General features: G+C 34.6%; 3 protein-coding genes across 6 annotated transcripts; 1 reads left to right on the top strand and 2 right to left on the bottom strand.

Moving 5' to 3' along the window:
* Positions 1–778: 778 nt before the first annotated feature.
* On the bottom strand, positions 779–2,886 carry LOC122289183 (UPF0481 protein At3g47200-like). Of its 3 annotated transcripts, none has more exons than XM_043096148.1 (3): positions 2,735–2,886; positions 2,568–2,649; positions 779–2,249 (listed from the first exon to the last, which is right to left on the bottom strand). In XM_043096148.1, the coding sequence occupies exons 2-3, from the start codon at positions 2,639–2,641 to the stop codon at positions 1,148–1,150; spliced, it is 1,176 nt and encodes a 391-aa protein (XP_042952082.1). In that variant the 5' UTR covers positions 2,642–2,649; positions 2,735–2,886; the 3' UTR covers positions 779–1,147. The 3 variants fall into 3 exon arrangements, with proteins under 3 accessions (XP_042952082.1, XP_042952081.1, XP_042952083.1); XM_043096147.1 differs by having other exon boundaries at positions 779–2,252; positions 2,735–2,885; XM_043096149.1 differs by having other exon boundaries at positions 779–2,219; positions 2,735–2,885.
* Positions 2,887–5,484: 2,598 nt separating this feature from the next.
* On the top strand, positions 5,485–9,051 carry LOC122289513 (myb/SANT-like DNA-binding domain-containing protein 4). 2 transcript variants are annotated; one of them, XM_043096569.1, is made up of 2 exons: positions 5,485–5,804; positions 8,259–9,051. In XM_043096569.1, exon 2 carries the CDS (start codon positions 8,542–8,544, stop codon positions 8,920–8,922), a length of 381 nt encoding a protein of 126 aa, XP_042952503.1. In that variant the 5' UTR covers positions 5,485–5,804; positions 8,259–8,541; the 3' UTR covers positions 8,923–9,051. The 2 variants fall into 2 exon arrangements, with proteins under 2 accessions (XP_042952503.1, XP_042952502.1); XM_043096568.1 differs by having other exon boundaries at positions 8,215–9,051.
* Positions 9,052–12,779: 3,728 nt separating this feature from the next.
* Positions 12,780–14,090, bottom strand: LOC122289332 (UPF0481 protein At3g47200-like). Its single transcript, XM_043096312.1, has 2 exons — positions 13,571–14,090; positions 12,780–13,468 (listed from the first exon to the last, which is right to left on the bottom strand). The coding sequence occupies exons 1-2, from the start codon at positions 14,088–14,090 to the stop codon at positions 12,780–12,782; spliced, it is 1,209 nt and encodes a 402-aa protein (XP_042952246.1).
* Positions 14,091–20,116: the final 6,026 nt, after the last annotated feature.

Raw genomic sequence — 20,116 nt, 5'->3', positions numbered from 1 at the left:
CATATTACATTGAAAGCATTAATGTTAAGGAGGGAGACTAAAATTAAAGAAAATTAAAAGGAAATGGCAATGAAGCAAAGATTCGGGGCCATGTTTGGAATCAATATATAGTGATTTGCTATGTTCTAATAAGTAGTAATTCAAATAGTTGCGGTTGGAATAAGCTGCATCTGGTAGAAAGGCAACTATGATGATCATTTGTTTTGGGGCATGCATTTCACTTAGAGATCTTTACTTCCATGCATTTGGCAATCATTCATCGTTTTTCATCCTTTGTTGCCTTTTTTACCCGACTTATAACGAATTAGGGTTTCCTGTAATGCCTTGTTCGGATTGTTGACAATTCAGACAAGAACCATGTGTGAGATGAGGGAGGACGGCACATCTCCACCAAATGGGGCACCAACCAGTTTAAGAGAGTGGTAATGTACGATCATAACTTTGTACTACTTCTCATTTGGTTGTGAAGCGCTTATACTACAAGTTGACAAAATGCATGTCTCATGTATCGAACCTTTTCTGCAGAATACATGGGGGAGGCCAAAGTGTCGGGTGGGTGTAGATTTGAATTTGACAGAGACATGAGTTGATTTCTTAATCTCCTTCTTTCTGAAGATGACTGCCATTTTCTTCTCAAATATTTGCCAAAAATGATAATTTCTGAATATTTAAGTCCATAAAATTGGCCTTGTTATATTGACTTAGGTGGCGCTGCTTGTATATCAGATGCTCATTCCAATTGTGAATTGTAGGATTAGCACACTTGAGTTTGCAAAACTAACATGAAAGATCAGCAGGATCCACACTTGCTAAAACGCACTTGTTGAAAGAAATACACGCTTAGATAAACATGATTACTTAATATGGGCTAAGTGCTAACTAGCAGCCGCATGTATAGTAGGCTAGGAGAGGGCAGAATAAACCGTTTGTAGCAAGGAAAGACATAGATGGGCTAAAGAACATCTTTGGATCTCCAAAATAATCGTGCCTCGATCCTATTCGTTTTATCCTATGCTAGTTGTGACATCTTTTCTGCTACAACTGGGGCCGCCGGTTTTGAACCCATCAGACTCTTGGAATTACTGGTACTGTTTTGTTCTCACGTTCGCAGAGGTCTGTGCAGAGAAAACCGTGGCAACAGATATCATTATAAAGCCTGGTTAAGAAAACTTGCTATGTCCTCATTGCTCAAACCAATTTGTATAATGTTTGTCTCTTTGAGATGAAGTGCATCTGCGGGAGACTTAATCAGCCAATACATTCTCGCAGCATAATAGGTGATGTTGTAGCCCTTACTCGGATCACAATGCTCATATGCGATGAGGTTTCTAAACGTGGATTCTGTGTTCTCCTCTATAACTATTGCTGCCATCTTGATTATCTTGTTATCTTCGACCTCGAAATTGAGGATGTTTTCTCCTTCTGCAGCGACAAATCTATATCCACTCTGAAGACACTCTGTCACAGAAGGACCTGGGTTCCGCTCTAAATGAACTAAGCACTTGCGACCAATTACTAAACAGTTTCGGAAGCAATCGAGTAAATGCTTGTGATTTTGACTGCTGCGCGCCGATGGAGGAAACATTCCATACTTGGAAAGAGAAGAGGAAACCAGATCATCAAGTCGGGAGCACGATTCAGTTTTCAAGTAGGGCATGAGGTTGAACAAACAGTCGAGCACGCACCAAGGAATTTGATTCTCAAGCAGAAGCAAATCTGTTAATATTTTTCTGGGCATCCATGAAGTATTAGGCACGAGAGCTTCCTCTCCTCGAATTGCCATCAGGTCCTTTTGATATCTGCAGAGGAATTCGAGGATAAAGCAACCATCGAGGATCATCATCTCTATGAATTTCTTTCTTGGAACATCTACCTCTTCTGCATAAGACTCACGACAATCCTGCTCAGTACTTCCGACGGCTTTTACCAAGCAAACCAAGCTAACTACTGTTTCCTCAGCAGGTGCTCGATTGAGGAGGCATTTTAAATACCATAGCTTGATTTTTTCCATTCCTTTTAACTCCTTGTTCTCGTGGTGAAATGGACCGATTGAAACTACTTGTGGGACGAAAGCCTTCTCATTATGCCTGCGTAGTCCATTTGGAACTCTAAATATGGAACACTCATGAGATGGTGGTGGAGGCATTTCGGAAAGCTTTCCTTGAATCCAAGATGCAATTTCTTCCACATCTTCAGTCCCAGTGGAAGTTTGCATGGTTCTGTTGGAATTTGCCATCAGATCATCATGTCTTCTGCAATATTTATTTCTATCGAATTAATCTTGCTCACCAACAATGCTTGTCATAATGTGTGTGTGTGTGTATATATATATATATATATATTCTTTCATCTTGGAAACCCAAAATAGTTGAGAATGAAAGATGGCAGAAATTAATGAAATTACAACCAATGCAAAATAATTTGTCTCAACAAGTGAATGAAAATAGAAGGAAAAAAAAAAGGAGAAATAATTATGGTGACACAAATTAATAAGATTAACATTAAAACATATAAAATGCAGAGAATGGAAACAATTCCTTTTGAGAATCTATGCATGTATTAATTACCTAGAGGTATTACTTGCCGGCGAGCACTTTTCCGGTGGATAATTACCTGCTAACGTCGAGATGGTTGCGCCCATGTGTTATCCTGAAATTGCAGATCAAGATGCAGTCAAATCCTAGTCAAAAAAAGCAGGAAAAAGAGAAAGAAGCAGATACAAATGGGGACGTACGGATGATCTATAAGAGAACCGGAGAAAGAGATCAGAGGCAGGCAACGACAGATCAAGGCACTCAAAAGAGTTCGTTAGATCGAGAGAGAATGATACGATGTCTCTAACATTAACACGATCGTCTTAATATAAACCAAACATTATTGTTATTTTTTTTTTAAGTTTAAGAAATAATATTCTAATCTTTCTTTTAAATTAAATTACTAGAAAAATACATTACTCACAAAATAATTATATAAAATTAAATATATAAAATAATATGACTTGATGTGATAATATATTAGATTATAAATTTACTTTTATCATATTATACAACAAGAAGTAACATTTAAGCCACAAACAACATTTAAGTAGACGAATCAATGAATTTAAGGACTAGGATAGTCTTGGACACGTTTGACGGTGATTTGGGAAATGTTTTCCTTCTTCCTAGATTTTAGTATTGATCCTTTATTAAAAAATAAAAAAAATTAAAAAAGCATTGATCCAGTGACTTTTAATTCAAAATGTATGACATGAATCAATGATTAAAGAGAATAAAATCATTGGTTTAACGTTATTATGTTTGATTCCAAAACCCACCATTCCTAGTGACTTTGACTGGCCACTACCATCCCTTCATGAATAGATATATAATTTTATATAATACGTTAAATTTATTTTATAATAAAATTAATTTTATAATATTTTTACAGTTTAATGTATTGTATTAATTGATAGATTTGCTTTTGTAAAATCTAATATTTCTCTATAATTATATGTATCCAAAACTCACCAATTAATCTTAAAGACAAATGATTTGTCTAAGTTTCAAATAGATAAATCTTGTATAAATTTTTTTAAAAAAATATAAAAAAAACTTATATAAATTTGTGTATTTAATGCTTGAAATAGCATTCTCTTATCTTACAAACGGATGATAAAGAAGTTAAGAGCACTAATATTGACTTATTTTTCTTTATCTTTATCCTTAAATTTAAATAATATGGATTTAAATTCATCTACATTGACTTATGTATCTCTATATTTTTACATAATTATAAATAGTAATTCTTCAAATTTGAAAAAACATTTTTCACTCTCCAAACATTATTTTTAATATTTTTTCTCTCTCCTACCCATTAGGAGAGAAAAAACTTTGTGAAATTTGTGTTAAGGTGATTTTGATATATAAAATTTGTATTAAGTTGATGATACAAAGTATTTTTTAGTACATATTAATATTTATTGATAAAATTAATCATTTTGATATATAAAATTAGTAATATTTAGATATATGAAATTAGTATTTTTGAACATATGGTGCTAATTATAAAATATATAAATGTTAATAAATAATTTTAAGAAAAAATAAAAAATAATAATATTTTATTATTATTTGATTTAAGTATATATAATTTAATATAAAAGTTTTTTTTAATATGTAAAATTAATTTTTAAAATATGTAATTTTAAAAATAAAAATACATATAAAAAAACTAATGCTAGTGCAAGGTGTAAAGCCATTGCTTTACATCCGACAAGATAATTAAAGATGTTACCATTTGCCTTTTAAGTAAAGATGAAAACTACGAAGCTACTTTTACTTTCCCTGTATCCGCGCCAGAGGGAACTTTTCAGGTCACTTTTTCCCCTCATTTTACAGAGAACTTTCATAGTTTTACTTTCCGACTTTGTTACGTACAGTCATCAGATGTAGTCGACGTATAGTCAATTATATGAAATAAATAAAAAAAAATTATAAAAATTTTTTCTATATTCAGGAAAACCGACATGAATTATAAAAAATTATAAAAATAATTTTTTTTTTCATGTAAGTTCTGTATTAATTTTTTTTACAGCCGACTGCACGTCGACTGCATCTGCCGACTGCAAAAAGTATTTCTCTTTACTTTCAGTTTAAAGCAGGGCCAGCTCAATAGGAACGGGGGTAAGGCCAAAATTTTTATAGGGATTTTTTTTTTTATTTTAAAAAATAAAATTATTTAAATTTTTATATTATATTTTATTTATAAATAATTCTAATAGCTTGTTAAGTAAAATTACTATTTAAGATTTTATACTATATTTTTAACTAATAACTGACTTAATTTTTATTCGAAAATTTCTGATTTAGAGATGATTTTATCAAATCTAGTTTAACAAAACGTGCTTTAGACTCTTAAGGGCAGTTTGGTAACACAACTACTTTTAGGTATCTTCAGATACTCTGAAATTTAAATTTTTCTCTTACATTTCTCAAAACTAAATAAAACATATTAACTTAAACTATTTCACTACAATTCACATATATTCTTAATATATAAACAAGCCCTAAAAGTAATTATAATTATAATTTTTAATAAAGTTCTATAAATAACCTACATATTTGGAAAAAAGTAGGCCCTTACTTTTTCAAAGATCATACTAAATTTTTTATTATCACTCAAAAATTAGATTTTGTTATTTATAATTTTTACATTATATATTAAACTAATAATGACAAAAAAAAAAGTGTATTCTTAAAAGAAGAATACTTGAAATAATTATTATGTGTGATACTTTTAAAATTAATAATGACATAACATCTATTTAATACTTTTAATGTCATCTTATTGAATTAATTAATTTTTTATTTAGATATTTAAAAAAAAATTCTAAGTTAGACTTTTTTGAAAGGAGGCTCTTCTTCTACTAGTCTTAAACAATTGCCTAATTCGCCTTAAGAAGAGCCGGCCCTGGTTTAAAGCAAATATAATAATATCTTTAATCTTGTCGGGATGTAAAGCAATGGCTTTAGAGCATCCCCATCTGGGTCTGCATATGGAAGTTTTCCCTATAATTTAGGGATTTTTTTAGGGTTTTGTAATAAAAACACCTCACATCTCGTTTCCCATTTTGCGATCTATCTTTCCGGTCTGTACAGAAAATCCCCATCTTTGTTGATCTACTGTACATCTGCATCGTGTATTTGGCTCCTGTTTCTCCCATTCCGTCCCGCGTGTTCTTCCCTCTCGCTAGGGTAAACGGTTTGCTCCTCACAGTTCAAGCACCATCGACGCACCAGTGAATCGCTGAACTTGTATGTACGGTTAGTTTTCTTCGTCTTGCTTACTCTTGACATGTGTTTCCAATTCTGTACGCATGTTCATGTCTATCGTTCGTATTCTCCTTCGTGATTTTCTTCATCTTGGTATCGAGGCAGTAGTTTGAATTGAAGGCTGGATTTATTTTATATCTGGAGTTCCAAAGGAATTTTGTCTTGGGCTCAATGTGTTCAACTTTGGATTGAAGATCTGGGGTTTTCTTATGAAACCCGGGTTCCCAAAAAATAAGGGGTTATACGAAAATTGGGGCTGTGTGGGAATTCTGTGTTGGGATTTAGGAAATTTCACGATTCATACTCGATTAAATACCTAAGTTCTGAAAATATCTATCTATATTTATTGGGGCAAAAGATAGCTTGAATCTTCGCTTTTAATGGGGCAAAAGATAGCTTGAATCTGAGCTTTGAAGACCATTTCTGAAAATATCGAAGAAATATCGAAGAAATTTTAATGGGGCAAAAAATACCCCATAAAATGATCAAAATCATTATTCTGATTCTGTGAATTCCATTCTCTCTCTTGGTGGCTGAATTTCCGAGCTTGGAGCTTACTAGCTTACGAAAGACTCTACTTTGTGGCTTTGTCAATTTTTTCTTAATCCTGTTTCATTGATTTATTTTCTTGGTTTTTCCTGGGTTATGAATTGCTTCCCTTCTTTCTTTGCTTGTATGCATTGTGATATGGACATGGGAGAGCACCATTCTGCGATATTTCCATGGAATATTAAGGAGTAATTATTTGTGAATGCTACCATATTTAATGGTTTTTGCTATGGATGCTCGAGAGGCTGACGCTTTCCATTCAAAGTCTCAAATATCCTAGTTTGCCTGTATACATTTGGTTTATTACTTTTTTCCTTATTTCTTTGAATTGAATTGGTCATTTCATTGCATGTTTAAATTGATATGAAAAATTCTGCTCTTACAGATGGGGATCCCACGACAAATTTTATTTTACAATTTTATTTTACTTTTACTTAATAATTAAAGAAATTCTTTTAACGACGATATATATAATAAAAAGAAAAAAAAGTGCACTGGCCGTCGGGATCCCATCTGTCATGTGTGGCTGCGGAGCCACTCGATAGGTATGGGACAGGCTGTTTCTTTTCTCTTTTTATATTTGGAACCATTTTTGTTCTTTCGACACCTTGCTTTCAGCTGGTGTTGGAACCTTTTCTCTACGTTGAAGGTGAATATGGCATAGGTTCTATCTTTTATTTTTTCCTAAGATAATCTCAACTTAGTACTTCTGCTCATGATCTAATCTACAGTTTCAATAAGAAAATATAATTGTTATGCGGAAGGAGAATATACGTGTTTGGCTGTTGCTTATTGTTTTGGTCTTTGAGAATAGGACCAACAGATCTAGTTTCTTCTAATTTCATAGTTTGAGCAGCATAAACTAGACTAATTTCATTGTAGCGTGCCATTCTTTAAATACAGTCTCCTTGCTAGGCTGTTGATATATAACGGCTTTAATTGTTTTGATACATACCTGGCTGACAATTACTGCCTTGCTTCTTTAGCATGAAGTCAATTATTTTAAATCCTCTTCTATTATAGTTGATGTCATTGATGACCATATAATTGTTGAATATCACGGTGATGTTTGAAGTTTTTCTATACAGTTACCTTGTTTGAACACAGATCTATATATAACATCTATCTATATATAATATCTTTTTCTTTATGGTATGGCCTGACCTATTTCTTAATATACAATTCATTGCGTATGACAGGCAAGCTTTGTAGCTTGTTCTGTTAGAGCTATGGTATTTTTTTTTGTTAGAGGTAGGATTGTTTGGGAAGAACACAAGGTATTGTTTTTTATTAACTAGTGGTTGAAAAACACTGGTCTTCGTGTTTTTTATTTTGTCATCCTGGCTGGAGGTGTGTGTTTTATTGCATTTTTTGGAATCAGGAACCCAATTTGTTGGTAGATACCTACTTTGAGGCTTTTAAGTTTATGAAGATGAGTTTCACCTTTTGTTACAGTTTAATATTTGGAGAAGTGAGATGACAGCCATATCAGTGACAATTAAAATCTGAACCGGATGCACCAAGTTTATTATGGTTAATAGATCCCATCATAATTTCAAGATCTTTTTAATAACTAGTTTGATTTGAACCTGTTGCATAATTCTTTGAGTACTTTCAGCAATATAAAGAAACCACAAATGAGCGGACAATAAAGTCTTTAATACATCGGTGGTCGGTTATTTAAAAGGCCACAAATAAATTTTATGCGAAACTAGCTCAAGCTGAAGGGTTAAATCAAAGTGGCATGACCGAACAAGATAAGTTAAAAATACCATATGCTTACTTATTTTACAAGTAAAATATTTTTTCATTTTCAGTGGTTTAACATGGGTTTTATTTGTTTAAATACAAGTTTGAGAAGGCGAATATTATGTACCAATCGCTAGAAAAATACAGTTTCCAGTTTGAGCATTGTTGGCACCTATTGAAGGACCAACCTAAGTGGATTTGGCGCGCCACAAAGGATGTTCCACCGCGAAGGAAGACGATGTCCCCGTCCCTGACCTCGACCTCAACTCGATGTTCCGCCGCTACGGAGGATTCGGTTTTTGATCTTGAGACGGAGAATGTGATAGAAAATGAAGTTGCTGAATTGGACCGACCAATGGGCAGGAAAGCCGAAAAAGGGAAATGAAAGGCCCAAGGCAAGCAAGCAGAGGAAAATTTACAACTTAGAAAGATGAAGTATACTCTTTTAGAGGAGTCACGTGCTCAGGAGAAAGAGTTTTATCGCCTTAAGGCCGAAAAGATGGAGTATGACAAAGAGAAAGAGGAAAAAAAATTACGTCTTGAAGATGAAAGACTGAGGTTGGAGGCTGAGAAGATGAGGATTGAGGCAGAGAAGATGAGGATTGAAGCTGAAAAAGAGCAAAGTAAAATCCGTCAAGAGGACGAAAGACTGAGGTTGGAGGCTGAGAAAGTGGAGCTTGCGAAGAAGGAATCAGATCAACGCATTATAATGATGGATGTGAGTGTCATGCCAGAAATGCAGCGGATATATTTCCAGCAACTCCAGACGGAAATCATGATGAGACGCAGTAATGCCCAAGATTTGGATTGATTGTAATGTAATTTTTTTATTGTACTTTTGATGATAGTTTCCTATTATCCTTTTGTGCAAGTAAATTGGATGCCATAATTTCAGAAACAATTATAAATTATGCCAAATTTAATCCACTATTACATGAAAGAAATACGAGGTCACTGTTAGCGAGAAAAAAATGAGTGGAAATTTTATATTCAATACGTGACTAGGTTCAAGACCATTAAAAAGACGGATAAAGAATACTAAATAATAAAATATGGCCATCACGTTAGAAAATGCACTAATTAAATAAAAAAATTACTATTTTTATAATACGAATTTCGGTTAAAAAAATATTGTATTTGATAGTCAAAATCATAAAAAAATTTAATAGAAATTGATATTTGAAAAAAAAGATAATAAGACAAAAGAGTTAGTAGTTAAGATTGTAAATGGAAGAGAGAGAAAAAAATAATAAAAAAAGAATAGAAAAATATTATTTAATAGAATAGAGATAGAGATGAGGAATGAGATGTGGGAGGCTTTTAGAAGATGAATAAAATTTAGAAAAAAATTTGAGGAAATGTGATTTTAAGTTAAATTATAGAGATGGGGATGGAGAATGGGATGTGAATGCTCTTACATAACCTTAGCTTCTTTATCTATCGTCACTTTGTAAGAGAGAGCAAATATTATGCAGTCCATAACTTAAGCTCATAATTTAAGAAAAAAACTCTTTTATTCTGTTAAGTTTTAAAAGCTGTTTACGCATAGGCTTGGATAAAAAATAAAAATAAAAATATTTTAACTCATTTATCTTATTTAATTATTATAAATTTTTTAAATTTTTACACAACATATAATAAATAATTTAATTTTTTTTAATCTCAAAATAATAATAATATTAAAAATTAATATTTTAATAATATTTTATTCAACTTTCATTTTAACTCATTATCTAAACCTGCCTGTGATTAAAACTAAACTGGAGGTTGTTTGGATTGAGAAATACTTTGATCCTATCTCATTTTATCATTATAATTTTTTAAAATTCCTACACAAAACTAAACTAGAGGTCGTGATGCTGGTTACAATAAAGTTAGGTTTGGGGAGTGAGATGAGAATTTTTAATTTTAGATTAAAGTTTATTATATTTTAATATTATTATTATTTTGGGATTTAAAAAAATTAAATTAAGATTTGAAAAAATTAAATTATTTATTATATTTTATATAAAAATTTAAAAAAATTATAATAATGATATGAAAATTTTGTATTTGAAATTAGAATTTTGTGGTGGCCAAACCTAACCTAATACTCTCCTTTTTTTAATATTTATATATATATATATTTAGGTTACAATAATACTTGATTTGTGGCGCATCTTTCTAGGACCTGTAGTTTTCATGTCGTTGTTAATGGTCCAAGCTCTTGCAAACTGTTTTTAGTATTAAATTGGCTGCCCTAATTCTTATTATTGCTCATTGCTAGGGCTGTAAATGAATCGGTCAATTTGATAGTCCACTCAGTACTCGCCTAATTAAACTCAAATCAAATTCTATTCGTAAAAAATAAAAATAAAATAAAAAGAGGCTTGACTATGAAAGTAAATACTCTCCGATTAGTAAATGACTTATACCCAACGACACTTGACTTGACTCGACTCAACTAAGGCTAGTTAAGGTCCGCTTGTTTATGCCGAGACGACTTGTTAGCTCGACTCAATTAAAACTCATTTATATATTGATCAATATATACATACACCTTTGTAGGGCTAAGCACCAACCAAGTTGGAGTTGAAGGGCCCAACCTTTGACTTTGACTCCGACTTTGTTAGAGGTTGAATCCAACCTCCAACTCCGACTCTGATATGCACAGCCTTCGCTCTGACTCTGACTCTGTCAACGGTGGAAAACAGTGTGAGATTGGGCTGATACAAACAAGGGCAATTGAGAGTGGAGAGAGAGGAACCCGCAGGACCAACAACAGAAAATGAAGGGGATGAGCGATTGGGGATGTGCAATGGTTCCCCAAATATAGGGAACCCAAATTCCTATGAGGTCTCCTATGCGTCGAGACCAAAAGAGGCCGCTAGCCTGTCGTTGGAGGGGAAAGGTAAGAAGCCTCACATCAAGGCGGTTCGCAATCCTTGGGAGTCTAGTGATAGCAATTTTGGATCATCCTAGCTGCCACCCCTGGGCTAGTCTTCACAAGTGCTATCTTCCTCGAATGGCGCGGAGACATCCTGGGGGAGGGGGGGGGGGGACAACTCACCCTGGGTCTGAAATGTCTTGGCCAGTTTCGTCTTCCTAAAATGTCTTGGAGACATCTGGGGGCTAACAACTCTCCTCGGGTCTAAAGGGCGCCTTGTTGTCTGTCCCTCCCTCTTCTGTTTCCTAGTTGGTGCCGTCTTCTACCACGTCGAGCAACCCGTGGCCAATAGAAATCCTTAGCTAGGGGGAGGAAGAGCTCAAGATGGCCTTATTTTTGGTCCTTCTAGAATTTGCCGCTTGTCGATGCCCTGGAGATGATTCCCTCCCCTGAAGCCAACACGTAGGTTGCCGATCTCAAGATGGTCACTAATGTTGGAGCATTGACATCTCAGGGTGTTGGTGAGGGTGCCCATTCTCCACACTTGGCTCGGTCCACTGGGGGCGTGGGTCTCTGGGTCATCCTCCGGCCGCCGACTTCAGCAAGGACAGAGTTTCCATCCCGATTTTAGCCGTATGTGGTACTAAGACCATGCTCAAGTTAGCCCCTGTTGAAGGCGAGGGTGGCATTGATGTCGCTAGACTTCTAAGTAGGTGTAGGTGATAGCGCCGCAGGCGACATTGAGATCTCACCTGAGCCTGCACTTAGTGGGAACAAGTAAATGAAGAGTTGGTTACATAAACATCTCAACAAAATGGACTATGAGTGAATCTATCCCAGTATTGATCTAAAACTTGCTAGAATTCTATTTATTTAATATATTAATGTGATAAAGTCATTAAAGATTACAATTGCACAGTTACCTCTCATAGCGGCAAGGCCAACGTGGTGGCTAATGATCTGAGTCATAAATCGACTAAGAAAATGTAGGGTTGATTGAAAGTTCAAATGAACATTTGTATAGGGATATGGAGAGAGTCAATTAGAAGTCGTCAAACAAGAAGAGTAGAGTATATACACTGTCAAGAAACTCAATGATTAGGTGATTTTAATAGGTTGAGTTCTTAGAAGAAATTATGATTATTGAAGCCCACGAAAATGCCGCCGAGGATTTCCAATTTTAAAGAATGTTTTCTTTTACAAAGGAGTTGAGAAATGGCATTGTGATAATTTATTTTATTTTTAAGTTTAGATCTTAATTAGTGGAAGGTGCAAACACCACTGCATTCATTCACACAGATCGTCGCCTACATAACATGGAGTAGGGCAAAAAATATATCATTTAAAAATATTTACTTAATTATTAAATAAAAAAAATCAAGACTCATTCTCGGTAGAAATCATCGGAATCCATAGCATTTTTCACAATAAAACCAATAATAATAATAATAATAATAATAATAATAATAATATATGGTAGGGATGGCACCGCTAGTTGAAGAGCCACCCACCCGCTGTTGTGGGGTGGCCAATCAGCTCGCCATCCAAGTTTTTGTTTTCTAAAATTATTTGTTTTTAATTTGATTTTTTAAAAAGTTATTTCTAAATTTCATGTGAATAATAAAATAAAAAATGGATATTATGTCTAATATTGTAATACGACATTTTTTTTTTTTTTTGTTTAATTTCATCGACAAACATTACAAATAGCATTACTTCGAGTTTGACAAAAAAAACATGTAAAGGATCCACACTTACACACACCTACTTATCGAAAGAAATGCACACTGTGATAAACCAAATTACTTGGCTGATTTAGAATTAGAATCCTTGTAGGAGAGGACAGCAATAACTGTTTGAATACTGGAAAGACCTAGAGAAAAGACGACTCCCAAAACGAAAGCCATGAGCGCCCATGGTCCAATAAAATAATCGCGCCTAAGACGTGCTTTCCATACCGTCCATTTGGAGGAATAAGCTTTGTTCAAGTCTTGGCAGAGACCTGAGTGGAGAAAACCATGGAAACTGGTATCATTATTAGAAAGCAGCCTGTTGAAGAAACTTGCCCTGTCCTCATTGCTCAAACCAATAATTCGTAGAATATCTCTCTGTTCGAGTTCAAGTGCATCTGCGGGAGACTTAATCAGGCAATCCAAGAGAGCAGCATAAGACGTGATTTCATTGCCCTTCCTCTGATCACAATGCTCAAATGCGATGAGGTTTCTAAACACAGATTCTGTGTTTTCCTCTATAACTATTTCTGGGATTTCCATTAAGCCATTTTTGAACTTTACATCGAGGATGTTATCTCTGGATTTAGCTTTCAAAGGAATTATTCCATGCAGGATAAGCTCTGTTACAGGCTTAACTGGTTTCCACTCTGAGGCTTCTGAGCAATTACTCCGTTTTACAGTACATGATCTAACTAAACAGTTTCGGAACCAATCGAGTAAATGCGCGTGCTTTTCATGACTGCGCGCTGAGTTAGGTGCTGGGAACATTTTATACTAGGAAAAAGAAAAGAAGACAAGATCATCAAGTCGGGAGCACCCTTTTTCAGTAGTTTTTAAGGAGGGCATGAGGTTGAACAAACAGTCGAGCACGCACCATGGAAGTTGGTTCTCAAGTAGGAGCAAGTCGACTATTATTTTCCTTGGCATCCATGACGTTTTAAACCCAGGATCATCCTTTCCTTGTGTTCCCCTCCGTTTTTGCTGATATCTGTAGAGGAATTCGAGGATAAAGCAACCATCGATCACCATCATCTCTATGAATTCCTTTCTACTAAGATCAACCTCTTCTGCATAATATTTACGGCAATCCTGCTCAATCGTATCGATGGCTTTTACCAAGCACTCCAATTCCGCAGTTCCTGTTCGACGGAGGAGGCATTTCAAATACTTTAGCTTATTATTTCCCGTTGCTTGCAGCTGCGTATTCCCGTGGTGAAATGGACCGATCGAAACTACTTCTGGCACGAAAGCCTTTTCATTATGCCTGCGTAGCATATTTGGAACTCTAAATATGGAACGACGGTGCTGAGATGATGGTGGTAGCTGATCCGTTTGGAAAAGCTTTCCTCGAATCGAAGAAGCAATTTCTTCCGCATCCATAATAATCTAATTGCTTCTGTTGGAATCTGGCATCAGATGTATTCTTTCAAAATAGTTGAAAGTCTACTCATAATCATATATCATAAAAATAATAATAATAATAATAATTCTTGGTGAATTGGTCTACATTGAATGTAGAGTCGTGCCCTGTGAGCTCAAAAAATGCTTGCTAATTAGTCCACGGATAGATCTGAAAAATGTAAATTTAAGCATATGTTAACTTGTAAAATATTTGTTGTTATAAAATAGATTTATCTTATTGTATCAAACCTATCAATTCTAAATTAATATTCTAAATTCAATGTTAATTACGTACCTGATGAGGATATTAGCGGAGGATTTGTTAATGACGGCGAGCGGTGTTAGAGAGGGTTGCTTGTTGGTGATGTCGAGTGCGATGCAACCATATGTTACCCTGTAGTTGCATATCAAGCTCGCTCCAGTCAAATCTTCCTAGTTATAATAAGCCGGAAAAAGAAAAAAAACATACACAGAGAGAGAGAGAGAGAGAGAGAGAGAGAGAGAGAGGATATACGGAGAAAGATAAAGGACAGACCGGCAAGTGGTCGTTACATCAAGAGAGAAAAGTATCTCTCAACATTAACACGATGATCCTTATCTAAGAACCAATCAATGTTTGGTAATAACTACTAATTGCATTTCTTCTTCTTTTTCTTTACAATATATATTTATACTTCAAACATTTTCACAACATATTTTATAATTATATTTTAAGATATGAATATTTTTATAAAATGATATTACTTATAAATTATTTTAAAAAAATATTTCTTATTTAAAATATAATTATAAAAAATATTGTGTATAAATCATTTTACTTTATACTTTGAAAGATTGTCTACAATTACTTGCACTAGTCAAATTTTTATATTCATACTAATCAGAGTGCTAAGACTGAGTTCAAAACCCACTCTTCAAATATATTAAAATAAAAAAATAACGTCCTTGTGTTGCACGAATGATAAAGATATCTTTACTTTAACTTTAATGCTAAACAATTCTACTACCTACAATCGTTACTTGTAGTCGGTGTGCAGTCGACAACGCCACATCAGATTAAGAAAAAAAAAAGACATATAAAAAAAAAGCCTTGCTATAAACCGAAATAAGAAAGAAAAAAAAAAGGCACTGAGCTTGGCATCGTCTGGATATTCGTCTTCCCGCTCGTTTGGGCTTTTCAGTTGCATGTTCATGTTAGTGTTCATCTTCTTGCTCATCCGATCTGGGAAGAAATAAGAAAGAGAAAAATAATACTTTTCCGGGAAATGATTTCTTAGGCTTAGCAGAGTGTCCAATGGCTTCCGCCAGCAATGTTCAAATACTCCCATAATCATTTGATTTTTCCGCTCCTATTTCTAAATCACCATAGAAATATAAAGTTTCCTCAGTTTCAAAGGTAAAGGCACCCGTTATATTTTTACTGAACGTCTATGTGAGGCCTTGGTCGAGAAAGGGATTGTCACCTTTAAGGATAATGAAGAACTCAAAATAAGGATGAAAGAGAGAGGGATGAGAAATTTTTCCATCTTCTATCATGTGGATCCCAGCAATGTTCGGCATCAGAGGAAGACTTTTACGGGAGATTAGAATCAACATGGGGAAAAGCCAAATTGATAAAAATCCATTAAAATCGAAGATGAAAAAACTTGAAATTGAAATCCAAAATTAAAATAGACCAAAACCCATGTCGACAAATTAGAAGAAAACCCAACCAAGCTCCAAAATTGAAAATTAATTATAAACCTAAACAGAGCTACGAAGAAATAGAAATCAGAATCGAACTCCTAATCTAAAATCAACCAAAACTTAGATAAAATAATTGGAAAAAAACCCAAAAACACGCACCAAAACAAAAATGAGCCAATCACACAAATCACACTCTAGGGAGTCAGGGACCAGTCTTCACAACAGACAAGACAAAGAAGAAATTCATGAGAGAGAGAGAGAGAGAGAGAGCTTAATCAGTTACACGGAGAGGTAGGAAAGCCTTCATCTTTACGAGTTCAAGCTTGGGGGCAAATGATATGGAATGATTTGACAAAAGTGGTCAAAAATTTCTCCTTTTGCATATGTCCGGCGAGATGCTTCGACAAAAGTGGCCAATCACTCTAGGACCCAGGTACTTCCTAAAGAATGTATAAGATTTAATCATCTTCTTTTACCGAGTCTTTTTTCTTTTTTCTTCATTCTCCAGATGAAAAAGTAGACTCGTAATATTGCAAATGCAATGCTTCGACTCTGTAGGAAATGGAAGGGCTTCGAGAGAGAGAAACACAGAAGGGAGAGAGATATAGAGCGGAAGGAGAAAGAAATGAAAATCTGGAAAAATGAGATCAAACATTAAAACGATGCGTTTTTATTTTTCTACGCCAGACGGCGCTTGCCCCGCGCTTGCACCAGCCGACTGCCTTTAGCTTTTTTCAATGCCAAAAGAAGCAATGGGACCCATAAAAAAACCCACCAAAGGCGATGGCACATTCTATGGAATACAACCGGGCCAGGTCAAAAGACAAAAGAGTAAAGGTCAAAAGAAAAAGTAAAACAAAAATGCTATTTACACACGGCTTGGGATACCCGCCGCGTACACGAATCCACGTGGCAGGAAAGCTCCCATGTAACCGGCGCTTCTTTTGATGAAAAATTTTGTTTTTTCTACATTCCCCATCTCATCATTTCGTTCCCTCTCACTCTCTATCAATTTTTTCTGAACTTCTTCCTCCCTCTACATTTCTCTTCTCTGCGCATCGCAAACATTTTAGTGTATCCTACCTTTCTAACCCTCTTCAATCAAAACTTTCTGCAATGGAATGGTATGCTAGAGTCTTCATGGCTCAATTTTTGGAAAACCTTTTGAAGAAGAAGACATTCCAGCCTCATTGCAAAATTTTGGTACTTTTGACATTGCAAAGGATTGGGAAAACATGTTCATTAAGGCCCAGTAACGTTCATTGCTGATATTCCAGCCATTTCAGTTCTTCCTTCTTTCTTCTTCTAGTCTAATGGTCTTCTCAATTTTCTTCCCTAAATATATTTAGGTGCTTAGAAGGAAAAAATCTCACAAGCCAGTAATGTTTATCGATGATATTCCAGCCACCAGTGTAGCGGTTAAACCCATCACTAGGGTCCTTCCTGAGTGTCCTCGTCTCAGCCAATATCAGAAACAAGTTCCCTGCACTCTTCTCCGCAACAAACTTCTTTGTGTTCCAATGCACCACCCCACCATATTCTTTCTCAACAAAAATCTCTATAACGTTCAAAACCACGCACATACAAAAAAGAGTCACCTTTACAAAACAAATTGTTGTAAAGAAGAAACACAAGTTTCAGGAAACAAAAAATGAAATAATTGCCATTAAAATCACCTGGACTACATAGCATGTACAGACAAAGAAAGAAGAAGAAAAAATGAAGGGTTTGGTCTCAGACATAATATGGTGGGTTCACTTCTGTTCGTTTCCATTTCCATTTCTTGAGTCTAGAAATATCCTGGTTTCTTGGAGAATAGAGAGAGGAGAGAGAGAGTGACAGTGATTTAGCTGAGATCTTAAATTCTGTCAGAGCCACATCATCCGGTTACACACGGTTCCGCAAGGGCGGTTGTACGTAGCATAACTGAAAGTAAAAAGAGTAGTTCACGAGGAAGAGGTAACAGAGAAAGGACACACTCCGTACTGCACGCAAGGTTAATTTACTAGTAATAATTTTTTTAAATATTTAAAAATAATAAAAAATGAAATGCACTAATAATAAAATCTTAGAAGCAAGCTAGCATTTTCCTTATTTGTTTTAGTTAAATAGAAAATTGTTATTTGTACTTGTTCGTATTTTTTAATAAATAGAATTATAATTTGTAATGTTTTTGTTTAATGTCTTTCAAGGTGATTTTTTTAAATTCATTTAATTTTTAAAATTATGAATTTTTTTTTATAAGAAACAAATTAACTTCATATTAATAAAAGAACATTACACAACTTAAAAAAAAAAAAAAAAGAACATTACACAAAATGTTTGTAAGCCATACAGCTTGGGAAACATGAGAGGGAATACATCTCACCACATCTCTATATCTTCAACATTTCAAGTATGTCTAACTAGCATGTGAGTAGCCTCATTATCAAGGTGATTGATGTGTTGAGTAGTACAATTCTAAAACAGTTGCATTAATCTTCTAGTCTCTTACACTAGCACTCATTAGGCCACAAAAGAGTCACGGATTTGTTGAATCATTCTCAAGGATGAGATTTTGTATTCCCATATTTGCACAGATTTGCAATCCTTTAAACATGGCCAGGATTTCGACAGTAAATGGATCAGGGACTTCTTCTTCCTTTTTACTAGCTATAGCACTACATTCCCACTTGAATATCTGAGAATGATCCCTACTCAAGCCTTTTTTTGGTCATAGAACAAAGCACCATCAATATTCAGTTTGTATGGTGCAACAAGAGGTGTAAGCCATCGATATCTTTGATGTTTCTTAGGATTTTGATTCTGTCTGCTAATCTGAGGCACATTCTTTAGTGAAAACACAAAGTGAACCACCTGGGCAAGATCCATGCACTCTTTCTCATTTAACATCTTGTTTCTTTTGAACCAAAGATCCCATGCAATCAGTACAAACATGGTAAATTTATCAACCGTGCCATTTTCCTTTATGCTCAGTGCTATTTTCTTGAATGACAATGACTAATCCATGTTCTGAACCATAGGCAAATGTTTAGACCAGCAAGCTTGAATACTATGACAATGTAAAAGGGCATGTTGTAGATCTTCCACTTTGTCTTTACAAAAGATGCTTTTATCCTCAACATCAATTTGGAAGATGAGAGCTAGGGAGGTGGGGGAAACAAGAGGGGCAGAGTGTATTGGGTATCCAGATGAAAAAAAGGAAAATGGACCAAAGAGGAAGAGGGAAGGGAGGAAAAGAAGGAGGAGAAACTTGTTAAAAAACTATTGTACACGAAACGGTACTGGTATTGAAATATTTCGTTCCAGAGCCTTGATCGGTATGGTATTCAAAACTTTGATTACAAGCTGTCGGCTAGACTTTCCAAGAATCTTTTTTAAATTTCTTTAAATCTCGCCACGTTTGTTTTCGTAGATGATATGAAATGAGATGAGATAAAAGTTAAAAGTTGAATAAAATATTTTTTAATATTTTTTTAATATTATATTTTTTTTAAGATTTGAAAAGGTTGAATTGTTTATTTAATTTTATGTGAAAATTTAGAAAAATTATAATGATTAGATGAGATTAAATAAGATGGAAAGTTTTGTAAAAATGAATTAGAGTTGCCAAATTTAAGCTGAATATTTCATTGATGACACAATTACAATACTTATAGAGAAATAAGCTGGACTAAGTCAAATAACAAACTGCAACAAAGTAAATTAATTGACCAACTCACTACGTGAATAACTGCAAATAAGAACTATTACTACCGAGCCCACGTTGTGATCCACTGAGCCCACGTCGTACACAATCTAAATGACTCAATAACTGAAGCAATACAATTTACTGAAAGGGCCCACGGCAAAGACCAGCGCACGTAACCCATAGACAAGGAGCCGAATATCTAGGCTTTCTTCGAAGGCACATAACAGAGTGGAGGATGAGGGAAATTGTTGAGAGAAATTTGGTAATGTAGAAGTGAAGTGGCGTGAGAAGGGGAGAATGTGTCGGGGAAGAGAGGGAGGATGAAGAAAAGAAGACGGACCAAAAATGGCATTGATTCCATCGACTCTTTGTGGACCTGGGCTTGGGCTTGGGCCTGGGTATTATAGTATCTCCCAAACAGTGTGATGAGTTGAATTGGGGTGGCTAATGAGCTGGCCAACCATGCATCCAATTCTTTTTTTCTAAAATAATTTGTTTATAATTTGATTTTTTTTAAAAGTTATTTTTGAATCCCATGTGAATTTAAAAATTGATATGGCGGTATAATACCGGATTGTAATACAAAATTAAAAATAAAAAAAACGGATATTATGTCTAATATTGTATT

This window comes from Carya illinoinensis, chromosome 12, assembly GCF_018687715.1.
Source record: "Carya illinoinensis cultivar Pawnee chromosome 12, C.illinoinensisPawnee_v1, whole genome shotgun sequence".
Classification (NCBI taxonomy): Eukaryota; Viridiplantae; Streptophyta; class Magnoliopsida; order Fagales; family Juglandaceae; genus Carya; species Carya illinoinensis.
The sequence above is the reverse complement of the archived record's forward strand: the minus strand, read 5'-3'. Positions and strand labels throughout refer to the sequence as shown.

What these genes read in the sequence shown, in the direction of transcription:
- LOC122289183 (XM_043096147.1), bottom strand. Translation starts at nt 2,641, where the DNA reads ATGGGCGCAACCATCTCGACGTTAGCAGGTAATTATCCACCGGAAAAG. An exon ending in CCGGCAAGTAATACCTCTAG is followed by an intron (nt 2,253 to 2,567) that starts GTAATTAATACA and finishes TAAATATTGCAG; the next exon opens with AAGACATGATGATCTGATGG.
- LOC122289513 (XM_043096569.1), top strand. Translation starts at nt 8,542, where the DNA reads ATGAAGTATACTCTTTTAGAGGAGTCACGTGCTCAGGAGAAAGAGTTT.
- LOC122289332 (XM_043096312.1), bottom strand. Translation starts at nt 14,090, where the DNA reads ATGGATGCGGAAGAAATTGCTTCTTCGATTCGAGGAAAGCTTTTCCAA. An exon ending in TCCATGGTGCGTGCTCGACT is followed by an intron (nt 13,469 to 13,570) that starts GTTTGTTCAACC and finishes AAATGTTCCCAG; the next exon opens with CACCTAACTCAGCGCGCAGT.